Below are 16,804 nucleotides of genomic sequence, written 5' to 3'. Positions count from 1 at the left end.
GTTATTTTAATTAAAAAAATCTGGCTAAGTGTTAGTAAATTCATTTGATCTAGCTAACATGCTTTTGTTCTGGCCCTTTATTTTCCTTTGTATATGCTTTTAAGTTACTTGTCTTTTCATAGTATTTCTCAATGTGACTGCAAGATTGCATAGATTTAGGACAAAAGATCCAATACATTGCAAAACAACATTCAAATCCCAAGGAAGAAAGCTTTCTAAGTTTATAGAAGCTTTTTCTCCTTAAAATGGAGAGGCAAATACCCTGGTGTTATTTGTCTCTGTTCCTTCGTCTGGTTTTGAATCCCTAAATAAGTTAAATAGGTTTGATCTAGACATCTCTGTTGCTTTTGTGTATTAAAAAATAACATACAATGGTGAGACATATTCTGTTTACCTTAAGACTGTTTATTTTTCTATATAAAGGTAAATAAATCTACAAAGCTACCTAGGTTTAGTTTTTTCACCTCCTTCATATGATCTGCAGTGTTGGAGAGGTGGATTCTTGAAGGAGTCTCCATGGTCTGCTTGCTGATTGCTGGCAGCATGCCAGATCTTTTGTCAATCAGTAGCTTGGCAAATCCTGTGATTCATTCTGAAGAACTGAGTGCTTACCCTAGAAGTAGGAAAATGGACTCTATTCATTAAACTAGACCACAGAAATAATTTTACCAACCATATGGTTATACTTAATGTTCATTGAAAAGACCATCAGTAAGTAATTCACCAAAAGGACTGCTTCCAGCCTAGGGGTTTTCTTCTTGCATTTTTTGGGGTTTTTTTAACCTCCTCTCTGCATGACTCTGAATGGTCTTTATAGCTGGCAGTCTTTATTTTCAGGTAACAGTGGTGTTAAGGCATGGATGAATCTGCAACCTAATTCTGATAATCCTTCCTCCTTTCCCCAGCTATGTCACTTCACATATTCTGTAAATGCTCAAGTAACCACTTCTGTGAAACTAAGGAGTATTTAGACTTGCTTGTGAGACAAATCTCTCTGTGCTCTGTGACTCCTCCATGATAGCACAGACACATTACTTGCACAGAAGTTTGCTCTTAATGTAATGAGGAATAAATTTTTAGGCTGCCACTCAGTTTTGTAAAGCAACTAAATGTAAAGGATGGGCAGGATGAGGGGAGGAAGGACTAGTAAGACTTTTGATTAAAACCTGCTCTATTATAAAATTTCTGTTGATTGCAGTGGCTCAAAGGTGGGATCTCTGTATTTCTTTCCTGAACAGACACCTGCAGAACCTGCCTTGTCTTAATAGAAATTTTATTGCTGTCTTCAGTGGGAGCAGCATCTGTGCTAAAAATGCCCAATCACTTAATCAGGATCATTTGGGACAGGGGAAGAAGGAAATCTCTTTACCAACACAGACTCAAACTCATTTTCCTGTAAAGGAAAATGATTTAAAAGTGAGTTTGGCTGTTGGAGAGTGATTTTCTTGTGCCAGTTATTAGCTAATTCTAAGGCTTGACTTTGTGGTATGAGCTGAATGCCTGAGGATGACTTATAGACTGTGTTCATCTTAAAACAAATAAACTCACGGTCCTGTGTTGTAGGATGAGTAAGCTGCGTAACCCTTTCACAGTTAGTGTGAGACTCAAAAATCTTCTTGTTGAGGAGGCTGTAGGCAGCTGTTCAGGCTGTAGGGGCTGGGCTGGAGTTGAAAGAGGCATCCAGAGAATGGGTAAAGTAACCTCTTCAGAGGGAATGGGAGAAACAATGTGCATCTCTTCCCTGCCAAGAGAGAGGAGAGATCCTTAGGGCTCCTGTGCAAGGGAGTAGAGCTCTGCACAGAATTTCTGATGAGTGCTTTTTTTGCCCAAAGCTGATACAGAGTGAATCTTCTGCCTCAGTGAATGTTGGAATTGCAGGGTTTTTTGCATTAGACTTTGTGTTGTTTGAATGTGAATAGTTATTTTCAGCTCCATAAAAGTAGCCTGGTTGGGGTTTGAAGTGAAGATAGTCAAAATATAAAGAAAGCAAAGTCTTTGTGAAAGTAGAGGAGATGGAAGGAAAAGCTAGATTATAAGCTATTCTAAGAAATAAAAACTGGAGCAATGCCCAGCAGACTAAAAGCCACAGTGACATAGTAAATGAAGCTGTTGTAATTGATAATTAAAAACTTGCCAGATGCTATGTTCCTAACAGTTTTTTTTTTTACAGAAAAAATATCATATTTCTCATTGAAAGTCTAAGCGAAAAATGAACTTGCAACTGCATCTAGGTTCATACTTTGCTGTGTTCACCAGAATACAGCAGAAGTGGGTGAAATATTTCATGAGCTGAAAATTGAAACTATGTCTGCACACCAATGGTGATTCATTAGACTTCAACCCCAGAGCATGTATGTCATGGCTGCTCTCAGCTCACTTCTAGAGGACTGGGCTGTTTCATGTTCACCTTGCTGAAGTGGATGTATTTGCTCACCCATAATAAGAAACAAATGGGACCCAAGTCTTTGACACATATGCTTCCAGATTTGAAAGCACAGACAAGCTGGTACCATTTTTTTTCTTTTTATACTGCTTGGTACTTGAATACAGATTTTTTTTTAAAGGCTATGCTATTATACTATTAAAAAAAAAAACAAAAAAACAAGGCAAACAACAAAGAAATCCAAATCTAAATTTCATCAGGTAACACAATTTCCCAGCACTTCTTGCAAGAGTACAAGAGATGGTCTTTGATTTTTCTTGGAATAGCATCTGTACACAGTAGCAACAGATTTTTTGTATCATTAAATCAGCTGTGTTTCAGGAGTGTGATGCTAAGGTCATAGGGGGAAATGTTGGCTATTTTCTCTTGGTATGTTGCATCTGCTTGCAAGCATGGTTGAAGTACTAAATCACTCCTTTTGATGGTCCTGAAAGGTTTCTCGAGGTCTAAAGTGTTTTGTTCCCTTCCCCAGTATTTAAAAAGCAGTCTTATAAATAGAGGAATAGCTACAGTCTGGCTATAATGCTGAAAAATTATTCTTTAAGAAAATTTCCATGTGGTTCCTCTGTAATCATCATAAATTTTCCCTCCAGGGTCCTGTATACTACTTTGTTCTGCAGTTATTCTTCTCATAGCACAACTTTCTGACATAACCTCTAGAGAGGCACTGTGCTAAATATAGTTACAATAGTGCAGAGTAGGGTAAGCTGACCATTTTGCCGTCTGTCTTCACGTTAGGAATTGAAAAGGGCTGGAAAATATCTGCAAATGCATTTTGTAAATGTAGGAAAAATGTCCAATTAAAATGTGCTTCTAGACACAGCTTCCATTTTTGTTATCCATATTTGCACATAAATTTTGGTTCCTCTAAAGAGAAAAGTTTTGAACAGCTAAAAGTTGAGGGTGAGTAGAGTGTGGTAGGTCAGGTTATGGCAGCAGGAAGAAATATTTGCCTACTTGTAAATTAGTTACAATGGTTACAGGTGCCTCTATTCTGAGTGCAGTTTTGGTGCTTTGAGACATTGTGAGCAAATACACAGTTGTGTATGCAGGGAAAGGGACTGAATTGTGACTGTGGCTCGATTGTGCCTTCTTGTACAAGACTGGGTTACTACATTTCTTGAAACTTTGCCCTAATTTCTGTTTAGAAATAAGAACACTGTTGGCTCAGTCAGCTTTTTGGAGCCTCGGGTGTCTGGTGGCTGCAGAGCTTTTGGTTCTCTGAAGAAAGGTGGATTGACATAGAATACTGATGCCTGTGTTGATTATTCCAAAAATCAAAACCAGACTGTTGCAATGACACAGGAAAATAGTTTTTCAGTCTTCTGTGAATATCATACATAAAAGAAAGCAGTAATAGGACTCTGCTTACAGTATATCAACTGTTAAATATAGCACAGAGCTATAAAAAGCAGAACAAATTTTAGTGTGTCTTTTATACATGGAGGGCTGGACCGAATAAAAGCTTTTTGTGTAGTGCTTGAGAAAAAACCTGATTAGTTTCTCTTGTTCTATTCTTACAGAGTTGGTGAGGTGACTGGAGAGCGTAGAATCAAGGGATTTATCTGTGGTTTTGTACTGGTGTCAGAAGTGTTCTTTGATTTGTATTACTTGTTTGTGTCTTGCAAGGTCTCTGACTGGTGCTTACCTGTTTGTAAAAATGTAGAATGGACCAGACAAATGCAGCTTGTGGCTGGGTATTTGGGTTTGGACAGTAGGGGCCATAAACCTGCTAATGACTCGTCTGTACAACAGCTCCTGGTTCACTGCACATTTGTGCATGTGTTGGATCGTGTTTGCTCATGCTGCATCCAACCTACACACCAAGGTGAGGAAACTGACACTGTACAGCACATAACCTAGGGAAAGATCATGGGTAGTACAGAGTATTTCCTTGTGTCATCCAGGTATGTGCAATGTTTGTTGAACTGAATAAATCCTGTAAGGAGGGATGACTTAGGGGACTCCATGCAATGTTCATTGTGATAAACAGTGCCTGAAGGATTTATTATGTTGATACCTTGCATTGTACCTTGTCTTGTGTATATCTTGGAGCTTTCCCTCTTGGTCTAGTAGTTAGAAATTTATTAAAACCAAGATATTTGCAGAGTACCCTTAAGAATTTTGTAACATTTCTTGAAAAACTTTTTCTCATTAATTATGCATATTCTATTTGCTAGCTAAATGGTTCAAGTCTTTTATGCTGCATGTCTATAGTTTTAATTGGTGTAGTGATGTGGTAACCAAAAAAAAAAGAGGGGATTGCAGAAGTTGCAGGAAGAAAGATAGAAATAAGAGGGAATTATTTCCACCTCTCTCAGTTGTCTTATGAATAACTGGATCTATATTGAGGTCTTTGAGACTGCTGGTTTGGGGTCTTTTTGTTCTTATTTCTTTTCCCTGGTTACAGAATTTGAGGACTGGCAAGTAAAACAAAAGGACAGACCCAAAGAGTGGGATGGCTTTCACTTAGGGCAAGCTAGAGCTGTGTACAAGTAGAGCAAAGTCTTAATAGGGGAGATTTAAATAGCTTAAAAGAATGTAACCTATTGACCATGGCTGTTCCACAGAAATATCTTCCCTCTTTATAGTGACTTAATATAGCTTCCAGAATTAAAAATAGCACATAGCTACTCATGTAAATCTTCTCCATTAGCTGTTATTAAAACATCCTGCAGTATGCAAATGCTGAAGAACCAGCTGTGTACTGTATAACTCCATTATACTCTCCTGCCTTTTTTTTTTTTTTTTTTTTTTTTTTTTTTTTTTTTTTTTTTTTTTTGCTAGAAAGTAGAGTTGGGCATGACCTGCTTTGCATGCATGAGGATGAAAATGACCTCAGGATTTGGATGGGCATCTTTACTGGGTTTTTTTGCCCTCTCCTCTACCTAACAATGGAAAGGAAGGTTTCTACAGTTGGTTAGTGTATCCTGTTTTGAGAAAGGGATGTTATTTATAATTCTAGTGAATAGAATGCTGTGGCAAGTAGACATGTCTGTTGAAGTACAGTCATAGTGACCTGCAAGATCTCAGAGGGAATGTCTTTGTTAGCTTTTGTTACTGGTTATCTGCCTTCTCTTTAAGTTATGTTCTGATGGGAGCATGGGCCTGAAAACCTTTTTATTTGGATTTTTTGTATGTTTTTTTACAAAAAAAAGGGCTATGCCTCTCTTTTTCATGTGGCATTTTAAAGTGCTCATTGTAATTTAAAAATTAACCAGAATAACTAGTGATATGTACAAAAAAAAAATCCACTGTATATTTAATGCGTTTACATAACATGAACATCTTCATTCTTCTGTTGGAAATTTTATTAAATTGCTGAGAAATGTGATTGGATTGAGCTAAAGTACTTTGCATCCTGAGGAATGCTGCTGTGTAGGCATATGTCTGATACCGCTCAAAAGCTGCAGAGCACAGCTCCTCTTGGTCTGGGAATGAGGGGGAAGATGTTTATTGCATCAGAATACGAAGAAAGAGAAATATTTCCTGCTTGCAGAGCCCGGAATGTCTCAAATTCAAAGGAACTAGATGGCATTACTGTGTAGCACATCGTTGTTTTTGGAGGTACCTGTTGTCAGGCAGATAGTGAATTTTTATTTCAGACTTTGTGCTTAGATCTTTGTACTGCTTAAATAGCATAATGTGTTACTATTAAAGTGATCAAAGTGCTTCAGTGGAACCTTTTGTCCTTCTTAGTGTTGTGTTTTGCTAGGAAATGTGTGTTTCTTAATTTCTTGTTATTCTTTTACAGATGGCTGATCTACAGCTCTATAAACTGGATGAATTGGACTGTTTGATCCAGGGCCTCCTTTATGTTGATTCTGTTGGTTTCAATGGCCAACCAGAGTGCTATTATTTTGAAAATCCTACAGATCCTGAACAGTGCCAGAAAAAGCCTTACTGCCTTGATAATCCATATCCTATGCTGCTGGTTAACATAGGCTCAGGGGTCAGCATCCTAGCTGTGTATTCTAAGGACAATTATAAAAGAGTTACAGGATCCAGGTAAATTTACTTTTGTTTTTTTAAATTGTTTTCTTTTCTCCTTCACAACTGAACAGGTAGAATTAGAGAATGTGATCAGTAGCTACAGCTCCAAATTGTGCATGTTTTCTCGTTTCTTTTAAAAGCCTACCTGTAGCAAGGCTGAAAATATCCTAGGATACCTTCAGAGAGAGAATCTATGTCAGGGAAATCGTTGATCTTTTCAACTTTAGACCTGCCTTAGTCTCTTGTTGATGTTCTTACCTATTTCCCATCTCTTGCTGTGTATTACCAAAATAAAACTGTCCCAGCAAATGAGTCTTCTCTCCCCTGCTTTTTGGTAAATGATACATATCAAAGTTTCTCCTGTATACTGCACATGACATGGTTATGTATCTTCTATTGCCTTACCTAGGGCATACCCTTGCCACAGTGGTAGCCGTGAGCCATTTCTCTATCTGCAGTACAGATGGATACAAGTTCAGTTGGAGGCATTGGATTTCTTGCAGTTCTGGGGCTTTTTCAAGCACAGATATTTTGGCATCTTTGGTAGACATGCTTCTAATCCTTTCCACTGTGGAAAGAAAAACATGACTGCAGTGTGTTGTTGACTTGTTATAGGTGATGGAATCGATACTGTCTTGTGGCTGGTGTGCAGAGGTTTCTGCTGTTCAAATACTGAGTATACTACAGTTCTGTGAGATGTGTTCTGAAAAGCCCAATAATCCAAGAGCACGGACTAAATAATGCTCCTATGTGACCTCCTGTGCTTTTTTCATGAAGTACAAGTGTGGTGTCTCACTGATCCCCTTGTTTTCAGTGGCTTCAGTCGCTGTGACTGCAGTCACTGCAAATAAGCTTTGTCAATGGCCAAGAAAGAATGAGGAAGGATGTAGAGATTAGTAAGTTGAAGGTCATGTCTGTAAGACTGAAGAGTTCAAAGAAGAGCTTTTTTGGGTTAGCAACATGTTGTACACAGTTAAATAGTCCCTGCTAAATTTATGTAGTCAGTAAATATTGTACTTGAGCCTTTACAAAATATTCAAGTGGCTGCTCCTTGCTCAGAGTTCTTGCAGAGAAAGATCATTCAGGGCTGATGCTGGGCTTGCTTTGAAAAGCAGCCAACCAGAATGCTTTCTGCCATTGGCTAGGGGGACAAGGTCTGTCTTGGCTGCCAGCCCTCATAGATTTACCTTTGTTCACTGTTCAATCTTTCCTCAGTCATTTGAGTGCTCTGCTGGTTAATTATTCTTGTGCAGAAAACTTGTTAGAGTGCTACAGATAGCAAAGTGGTATCTGAGGTGTTGGGGTGGACCTTATTCTTAGCTAACCCTTTAGTACAATTCTCCTATGCAAGGATTAAAGACTCAAGGCTGGTTTGGTTAAGATCACACTTGTGTTAAATAGGAACTCAGCGCAGAGTGTCCGTGTTCGCTCCTCGAGGGAGGGGTTGTGAGATGCAGTTGGCACCTGTGTGCAGCATGTTGCAAATGGCACTCTGAAGGGTTGTGGTGAAAGCTGGTTCAAGCTGCTGGGCTGAAGGGACTGTGCTTTTGCAGCCTTGGAGGAGGAACGTTCCTGGGCCTGTGCTGTTTGCTCACTGGCTGCGAGACATTTGAAGAAGCGCTGGAAATGGCTGCGAAAGGAGACAGCACCAACGTGGATAAACTGGTGAAGGATATCTATGGAGGAGACTATGAGCGCTTTGGCCTTCAGGGGTCTGCTGTAGCCTCAAGGTGTGTGTTAATTGGGCTGTTTGTAAGCAGTCCCCTGAGAAACTTCCTGTGCATGCTAAACTGAGTGCATCATCCCTGGACTATGCACTGGGTCCATGTGGAAATGTCACTCCGTGTGTCATGAGGTTTGTCCTTAGATCTCTCATCTACTTCTTGCTCTTTTTTTTAAACAGGTGTAAGTAATGCCTGATACAGTTTGCTTCCATTTAAATTACAGTTATTTTGGAAGTGTCCTTACTCATTGTTCTGCCTTTCTAATGAGATCCCTTTTTACATTTCAAATCTGTCACAAATGAATGGTTATCAAATCCAAGCAAAGCTTGCTAATTGGTAAAAATTTCTAGGACTTTCATCACTCCTGAATATCTCATGTTAAAAGACATGGTCTTCCTCACACAGCTTTGGTCATATGATGAGTAAAGAAAAGAGAGATTCCATCAGTAAAGAGGACTTGGCCAGAGCTACTTTGGTTACCATCACCAACAACATAGGTTCTATTGCTCGCATGTGTGCACTGAACGAGGTAAGTTATTTACCATGAGCTTAAAATCTTTAGAAACAACATAGTGAGATTATCAGGATGCAAAAATGCAAATTGCTGACATAGTAGTTGTGTCACTGGCCTTGGTAAATATGCATATATTTAATGTCATGTCATAACTCTTGTGGCTTGTTATGTGTATGCTTTGATGCAAAGCATAAGGCTATACAAGCTTCAAAGCTGCAGAAGAGGGGATAAAAATTGTCTATAAAGATCTCTTTGAGGCATTGAGTTTCAACCTGGAATGTTCTCTTCTTCTCAAGCTGTAATACATAGATATTAATATGTTTTAATACTAATTATTACTCTGTTAGTTTGTAGTTATTTATAGGTTTTACTATAGCAAAATGGAATTCATTTTGAATACTATTTTGCTTGGATTATTTCCATAGCAGGATGGGTTGAAGTTGTGTTACATGTTTGGATAGATGCAAGTTCCATTGCATTGTGTCAGAAAAAAGAAAATGCAGTTCATTTTCCTTCCTGAGGCTCCTATCTGATGCTTATTATATTCTTTTCATTAGGTATGATAAATAGGGATGGATTGTTCCATCCATACACTACAGCTTCCAGCAGTTAAAAAAAAACCAAAACCAAACACAAACCCTACCACAAAGTAAAACATTCAGGCCCTTGCTTTTATCTGGAGATTTCATCCTTTACCATTATGTAGTAACTAATACCTTTCATCTGCTCTGAGCAGTTAATGAATTTATATATTTTTTTTTAATATGTAGGTGTTTTAGCCACACAGCATTCTGTTGGTAGAAAAAATTGCTGCCACTTTTATATTTTTAATCAACAACACACAGAGCCAGAAAAATTGAACAAAACAAACCCAAGGAACTCACCAAACTGCCATCTAATAATTTAATTGGGTCCCATCTAGCTTATGGCTTTATCAGAAATAGTAAATAATTAATCATTAGTGCTTTTTGTAGGTGTGGGTTTTGATTTGATTTTTAATCAACCTTTGATACTTCTCCCTCTTGGTCTTTCCAAGACAAAAGGTCCTAATACTTAGTCTCCTTACCTAAAAAAAGACACTCTTTAATGCACTGCTTTCTTTTGTCTTTCTAATCTTTTTATGGTTGTAATTTTAAGATTGAATTATCAGACTTTCATATGATATTCAGAGTGTTGTTGCTCAATGAATTTATGGATAAATTTTGGCATATGGATAAATTTTGTGTTCAGAACTCCTTTACTAACAGTTCATAATTTTTCATTTTTGTGAGCATGGAACTCATTTCTAGGAAATCATCAACAGTCCCTCCATGGTATCATCTTAAAAGTGGCTAATTAGGAGCCCCTATCATTGTGTCTGCATAATCAAGTATCTTTCCCCCTTTCAGTTGTGTCATTTCACTTTTTAAATTTGAACTTCATCTGTCATTTTTTCCTCAATCATGGGATAAAAGTCTCTTCAGCACTGCTATGCGGTTCATTTTTTATTTTCTTTAGATTTTGTATGCCATTATTATGGGTTTTTTTGCTCATATTCCTCTCTGGAGGACCTGATCAGCACAAGTTGCAGTGTATGCCCCCATCAAATGCCACTGATAACCTTACTTCATTGTGAAAAGTGGCTACAGACTTACCTTTTTTTTTTTTTTCTTGGCAATTTGACTCTTTCAGTCAGGATGATTCTCTTTCAGTGTTCTCTTTGCTTTCAGCTTCTTTACAGTGTTGCCTTGTGGCATGGAGTTCAAGCAGCATTGTACAGGGCTATCAAAGCATGGAGAGTTGCAGCAGGGAACCACAGAGGAGGAGACAGGCTGCTAACGAAACTAATGCTTCTGAGTCACTGTGAAAAAGTTCCTACCATCTTTGTTCTGGGGGCAGGCCTCTTAAAAACTGATGTGATCCATAGAATTTGGTGGAGGAATGTGAATTGATGTGTCAAATATTCTTCATTTCACAGTGTCAAAGCAGAATTTCTCTAATATCTGGAGTAAATGATTTTGTAGTTTTAGAGAATGAAAACTTCATTTAGTTGCTTTACATACTATTAAAAAGAAAAACATGCAGTATCATTTCAAGTAAGCTAATCTTCAGATAGCTTGCTCTTGAGGAAAAAAACCTAATGGTATCACTCTCCTAAATAATCTAGACACCTAAATTGCCTTTGGGAGACATGGCTCTGACTTACAGCAGGCCTGATGAATCAAATCCTCAAATAAGAGCTAAATAAACAGTTGAATATGATATTCTTTTGTGGAGCTGGTATGTATTAGATTAGGGTTATGGTAAAGCTCCCCTTTAGGTTGACAGAATCAATTTATGCCCTGAAGCATGACTTTTGGTGAGTTTTTCCCAATGATTGCAGCTTTAATATTGTGTTGAAAATGACTTGCATATGTGCAGGAAAAAATGAGGCTGGGGAATAAATGGAATATTCTTTCTGTAAAACTTCAAAGCAAATTTGCTTGCACAAAGTTGGCAATGGGGTGGAAAAATTCCATAGTCTGGAACCATTTGGCCACAGACCCTTTGAAATGGCCTGTCCTAGGCACAGCACTGATCTCCTGGTTTATACTTTTCTTACTCGCAGAACATGTAAGTTTGCATCTGAACAAGCTGCCTTGCAAAAATATATGCAGGTTTTTTATTGTGTTATTGATATAAATTTCCCTATTCAATTATATTGGTGAATAATGTGAATATGCTATGTTAAAGCTATACTATAGCTTTCTGCTGTAGGGTAGTTGAAGAATTTAACAAGACCCCACAGAGTGAAAGAGTGCATGTCTTTTCCAGGTTGCTGCAATTTGATTGGCTTAAATAAGCATGTCACCACCATCTCTTCAGCAGTTTAAGATTTCTGTCTTTAAGCTTTGAAAGTTTCAGCAGTGGACAATTTAAAAGTAAATTGACAAGACTCCCTTAAGAGTAGCATTTCAACTTCTGAAAAATGCTAAACTTGTTTTTAGTTCAGATCAGAAATTTAGGAAAGTTTATATTGTTAATACAGTTTTTCATCTTGTCAACTCAAGGAATGTTTGAAACAAAATTGAAATTTGCATGTTGGTATACACTGTTATTCTAGTAGATATGACTAGTACTTTTAGATTCAAAATTTGCAGTGATTTTTATACTCTGTGTTAGGTAATGCTTCTGATAACAATAGCTTTGTTTTTATATTGAGAAAAAATCATATGCATGTGAAATTGAAATGTAGATTCTAATCAGTTTTATGCTATGGCACTACAGAAAATTAATTAGTTGTGTATTTGTCCCTCCTTTGTCAGAAGTTGCTTCAGAGACAAAACTGCTTTACCCAAGGATGCAGGGTGCTCTTGGCCATGTTCCATAGCAGCATTTTGAAATTTAAGAAGTTCTTATTTTCATTCATAAATTCCTGAGTATGAATGCATGCTGATGTGACGGCAGAGTCTGAGGAGAGAGATGCATAGATGACTGAAGGGAATGGTTTCAGTAGAGTTTTGTTGCTGTGTTTGGTTTGAGGGCAGTCAGGGCTGGCCCTTGCTCAGTCCGCGCACAGCCGTGAATGAGCTGCGGGCTCTGTGGATGGGCTCTGCAGCACTGGCTGCTCCAGTGAGGATGTCCCCTGGGCTGTGACACAGGCACAGTCCTGGACATGCCATGGCTGTGGCTGTAGCACAGGAATTGCTGCGGAGCCCAGTGCTGGGCCTTATAGAGCTGGATCAATGTAGAGGGGTAGCCCTTGCTAATTCTAGCTGCTGTGCAGCCTTTCTGGCAAACTCCTGCAGAAGACTCTTGAAGATGCATTCCTAGGGCTCTTCAGGACTCCTGTAAAAGCTTTTATCTCCAGGATGTGGCCTCCCACTGAATCATCTAGACCAATTCTAGTGTGTGGTGAACATCATCTGGTTACTTTAATGCAAAACGCAAGTGCAATTTTGTGCATCACAGGCAGAACTGGGCTTGGTAAGATAGTTAGGGACATTGTTTAAACACCACACAGAACCACTGCTTACTGCAGTGGCATACATACAAGTAAGGACGGTCTGTGGCTTTCTCATTGGCAGCCTAGTGCTGATGGTTCAAAAAATTCTAATTTCCTGTCAAAACTGAGTTCAAATGAGCTTTGAAACAAAAAATGCCATATATATCAAGTATTATTATGTTGTCCCCATTTCACTTGCTTTTTGAAAATAGAGTCACAGTCCTGCTAATAGATAATGAAAGATGCTCCTTCTCATCTCTAATGTAATCCTTCTCAGATTCCCTTCAGATGTTGTCCATCTGGATTTAATAATCATAGTGATCTCTGGAAAGTTGCGTCATTTAACATGCAAGGGGAGAAAGATGTCTTCAGTGCAGCCATATACAATTAAAAAAAACAAGCACCACCACCAAATGCTCATAATCTGAGTAATGTTGGGAAGGTTGTGATATGTATTAAATATTTTAAACAAATATTGATCATCTATGATAATAGCCTCTCACTTTCTTTTGAATAAAACTCTGCACCTCCCTGCTCTTGCAATGTCTCTAACTTAGCAGTCAGTAACTGAAATATTTTTTGACTTCTCAGTTTTAAGTATTTAAATGTAACCTAAAATTCCCATTTAACTTTGTACTAGAGGCAGAGGTACATGTTAAATGAGGCAAATAATGTAGCTGAATATAATTTTTCTGGTATATTTTTCAAATTCAATTTTACAGAATATCGACAAGGTGGTGTTTGTTGGCAACTTTCTCAGAATTAATATGATTTCTATGAAGGTGCTAGCATATGCTATGGATTATTGGTCCAAGGGACAGCTAAAAGCTCTGTTTTTGGAACATGAGGTAAGGAAATGTGTTGAACTTCTTGTTCTTTTTTGGTGAACTTGAAAGGGGAGAAATGCCATTGCTTTGAATTGAATGCACAAGCAAAGTTCTGCATAAATGTTATTTAGTTTACAAATTCATTTGAAAATACTACTTTCTACCTCCTTGGTTTGATCACTAATCTTGTGGTATGTGTTGTTAAACATTGCCCATTTCTCATATTTGCTGTCTGACCCTGATAGCAACAATGTTCATTTGTGTGGGCTGGTATAAGGGAACCTCAATTATAATTCATTTTTGTAAGCATAATTTTGAGGTGACTACCAGATGGACAGATCCATAATGGAAACTGCCCTGCCTCAGTACAGCATCAATATTATGGTGTTGTAATTTTTTTTTTTTAATAATTTTGGAGAACTATGTAAGACTTTTTCCAGTATCAGGCCCTTTCTTCTACCTAAGGATGATCTTATTAAATCATATTTTAGATAGAGCAAATATTTGGCAGGGCTGACATTCTTTTAGTTGCCTTAACAAAACTGATAACTTTGTGTTCGTGTTATGTCTTATTTTGGAATTTGATTGGTTTTGATTTTCTTTTGCCTTTGTTCAAAGGGTTATTTTGGAGCTGTTGGGGCTCTTCTAGAAATGCTTAAAATGACAGATGATCAGTGATGAAGCTGTCTGAAGAGATTCCTACTGCAGATGCTGCTGGGTAAGAGTGAAAGCCACTACAAGGATGGAAATGAAGCCATTATGGTAGTTCTACCTGCTGGATTTGTAAATAATTTAAAATCCTTTTAGCTGATCTTTAATTTCTGGGTTTTGACCTTATACTTCAGAATTCATACTGGGAATTACGAGATTTTTTTTCTGTACACTGTATTTTTTAGGGGAAAATGTGCAAAGTGGCCAAACATACAGATTTTATGGATTTATTTTAAAAAATGGATACTGTTTAATGTAGGACCTGTGATATGACGCATCTGCTTTTCTTCTGGGGTTTACTGATTAGTGTGGTAATTTTAACTTCATTTAGTAATCACTCTAGGAGATTTATTTATCTTATTTTCATGACGTTTCATGATTTTTTCTTGGTTTCAAATGAAACTACAAAGCTGATGCATTTTACTGTGAAAACTAGTAATTGATTTTTTTTGCCTTTCCTTTCCTCATTAGATGAGATACTTTAACATCTCTCTGCCCACACCACCCCCCCTCCCCCCCAAAAAAAAAAAAAATTTGCAAATCATTCTGTGGCTAAATGCATTTCTTCAAAGGACTGTGAGGAAGCTTCGTAATAGCAGGAGGTTTAAGATTGTAATTTTTCAGTGGTCATGAATTGCAACAGGAAGAGACTGCCAGCTGGTTTTGCAGGGCTGATTCTTCTTTATAATAAAAAATTTTAAAGAAGATGTGAACTAAAATTTTAATTATTCAATTGACACTAAAGTGAAAATCTGCTACTGATGAATTCTCTGATCAGCATGAAGAGTTCTATAGTAAAGATGATATTCACACTTGCTATTAGATGGTAAAGGGAGATTGTCTTCAATTATTTTTCTGTAGTCTGCAAGTTTTAACTTGTTCTTAATTGAAAATAACTGATAACAGCATTATTAAAAGCCCAATTACTAAAATTAGAAAAATATTGACTATAGTATTTTCTATAGTGTTAACTTCCTCTCCAGGACATTAAAATTTGGGTGTTTATTTCAATACAGTGTTTTCTACCTTTTTGGATTTGTGGACCTCTCTAGATTTGTTTTCCCAAGTTGAATTGAGATCCCTTTGAAATCCATGTATTTGGGTTGCTGCAGAGCATGTGTAAACTTGGTCTCCTTAGACACCTTGAGGGCTCACAAATGAGAGGCTGAAAAACAATTCATAAATTATTTTGTCTTGCAGGACTGTATGTGATGTCACATAAAGTAAATGACTCATCAGAGGGACAGTATAGAATTCAGTATATTTTTGGAAGGGGGTATATTTCACTTTTTTAAGTCATTAACTTACATATCTCCCGAATGTTGAAAGATGGTAATATTAACTGAAGTGTGAACTTGTGTGATGGAAATAAAGACCACTACTGTTTTGACAGTTTTAATGTATCTGTGCAATTCATTTCTTGAAAGCAATGATGTGACATACATAACACTTTTTTTTGTGACGTACACAGCTACTTATTTCCATGATAATCATTTGGTTCTTGACATGTTTTTACTCTTCATAACAAGGCTTTAGTCTTTGAAGCCCTTTGCCTGCTTAAAATTGACTTTAAAGGACTGTAAACAAAAATATGAGATAATACTAGCATGTTGAAGTTGATATTTTCTGTAATATTGAGCTTGAGATAAGTGCAGATGGTTCTGCTCAGTGCCTCTATTTTTTTTAAAATAAAGAAAAGAAAAGAAAATTTTGATCAAGGTTATTGGCTAAGTTTTGCCTTCAAATAAAGATTCACTTGTACACTGTTTTGGTTTTTTGAGGAAAACTTTAGAATGTTAAGAGGTAACTGTTCTTCTTATGGTAACCGGTAGAGGGAAGCACGACATCAGCCATGTGACTGCTGGTTTCAGAGAAAGATCCTGTCCTCCTCTCCATTGCTTGTTTTTGCAGGGAATTTGACATGGGAATGTCTGTCGCTTAGGTGTTCTTGCATTCCTCACATTTGGAGTTGTGAAGGAAGACAATAATGTTAAGTAAAAAATACAAAAAACCTGCTGTTCTTTTAAGATTGAAATCCTCTTCTTCTCAAAAAAAACCCAAAAAACCAAAAAAAACCCACCAGCCAACAAAAAAAAAAAACCCCAAAACCCAAAAAAAAACCCCAAAACCCAAAAAACCCACACGCATTGAAAAAACCCTAGCAAGCCATTCAGAGAAATATGTAAATGCTTTAAATGCACAAATTGAGACTGTGTGGTTAAAGAAAAAAATCACAATTGTGGTAGCCCTGAAGTTAGCCCTAAGATTCTAGGTCAGGTAAGTTGATCCCAGTTCTAAGAGAAACACAAAATAAAACTTTACCTTAAAAATGTGGATTTGAAATTTAAAGTGTTTAGTAGGTGAATGTCTGAGTTAAAAGAATGAGAAAAAGTACTCTGAATTGTATATTACATAAATAAGTACACCTGGTTGGGAAAAATATTAGCAGACCTTAACTAGGATGGAGAGTTGTGGAAAATCACAAACTAGGAAAAAATAGAGCAAAGTGACACTGTATGTTCAATTCTTCCCTTCCTGAGGGAGAAAAGCCTAGTTTCTTTGTTGCCTTGAAATCTACAGTTGACTACTTTTTCCTTTTTCCCCATCAGTACCATTATATAAATCTGC

General features: G+C 37.3%; 1 protein-coding gene across 11 annotated transcripts in view; it reads left to right on the top strand.

The window, feature by feature from the left end:
- The window catches only part of PANK1 (pantothenate kinase 1), a 43,310-nt gene extending 27,742 nt beyond the window's left edge, over positions 1-15,568 (top strand). For 10 of the 11 annotated variants that reach the window (XM_059851594.1, XM_059851595.1, XM_059851597.1 and 7 more), the window contains 5 exons: positions 6,198-6,451; positions 7,990-8,166; positions 8,566-8,689; positions 13,361-13,486; positions 14,084-15,568. In XM_059851594.1, coding sequence (XP_059707577.1) covers positions 6,198-6,451; positions 7,990-8,166; positions 8,566-8,689; positions 13,361-13,486; positions 14,084-14,143 — 741 coding nt within the window. In that variant the 3' untranslated portion in view covers positions 14,144-15,568. The remainder of the gene's footprint in view (positions 1-6,197; positions 6,452-7,989; positions 8,167-8,565; positions 8,690-13,360; positions 13,487-14,083) is intronic. The other variant, XM_059851587.1, reaches the window with a different exon arrangement.
- Positions 15,569-16,804: the final 1,236 nt, after the last annotated feature.

This window comes from Haemorhous mexicanus, chromosome 7, assembly GCF_027477595.1.
Source record: "Haemorhous mexicanus isolate bHaeMex1 chromosome 7, bHaeMex1.pri, whole genome shotgun sequence".
In the NCBI taxonomy this organism is placed as follows: Eukaryota; Metazoa; Chordata; class Aves; order Passeriformes; family Fringillidae; genus Haemorhous; species Haemorhous mexicanus.
The sequence above is the reverse complement of the archived record's forward strand: the minus strand, read 5'-3'. Positions and strand labels throughout refer to the sequence as shown.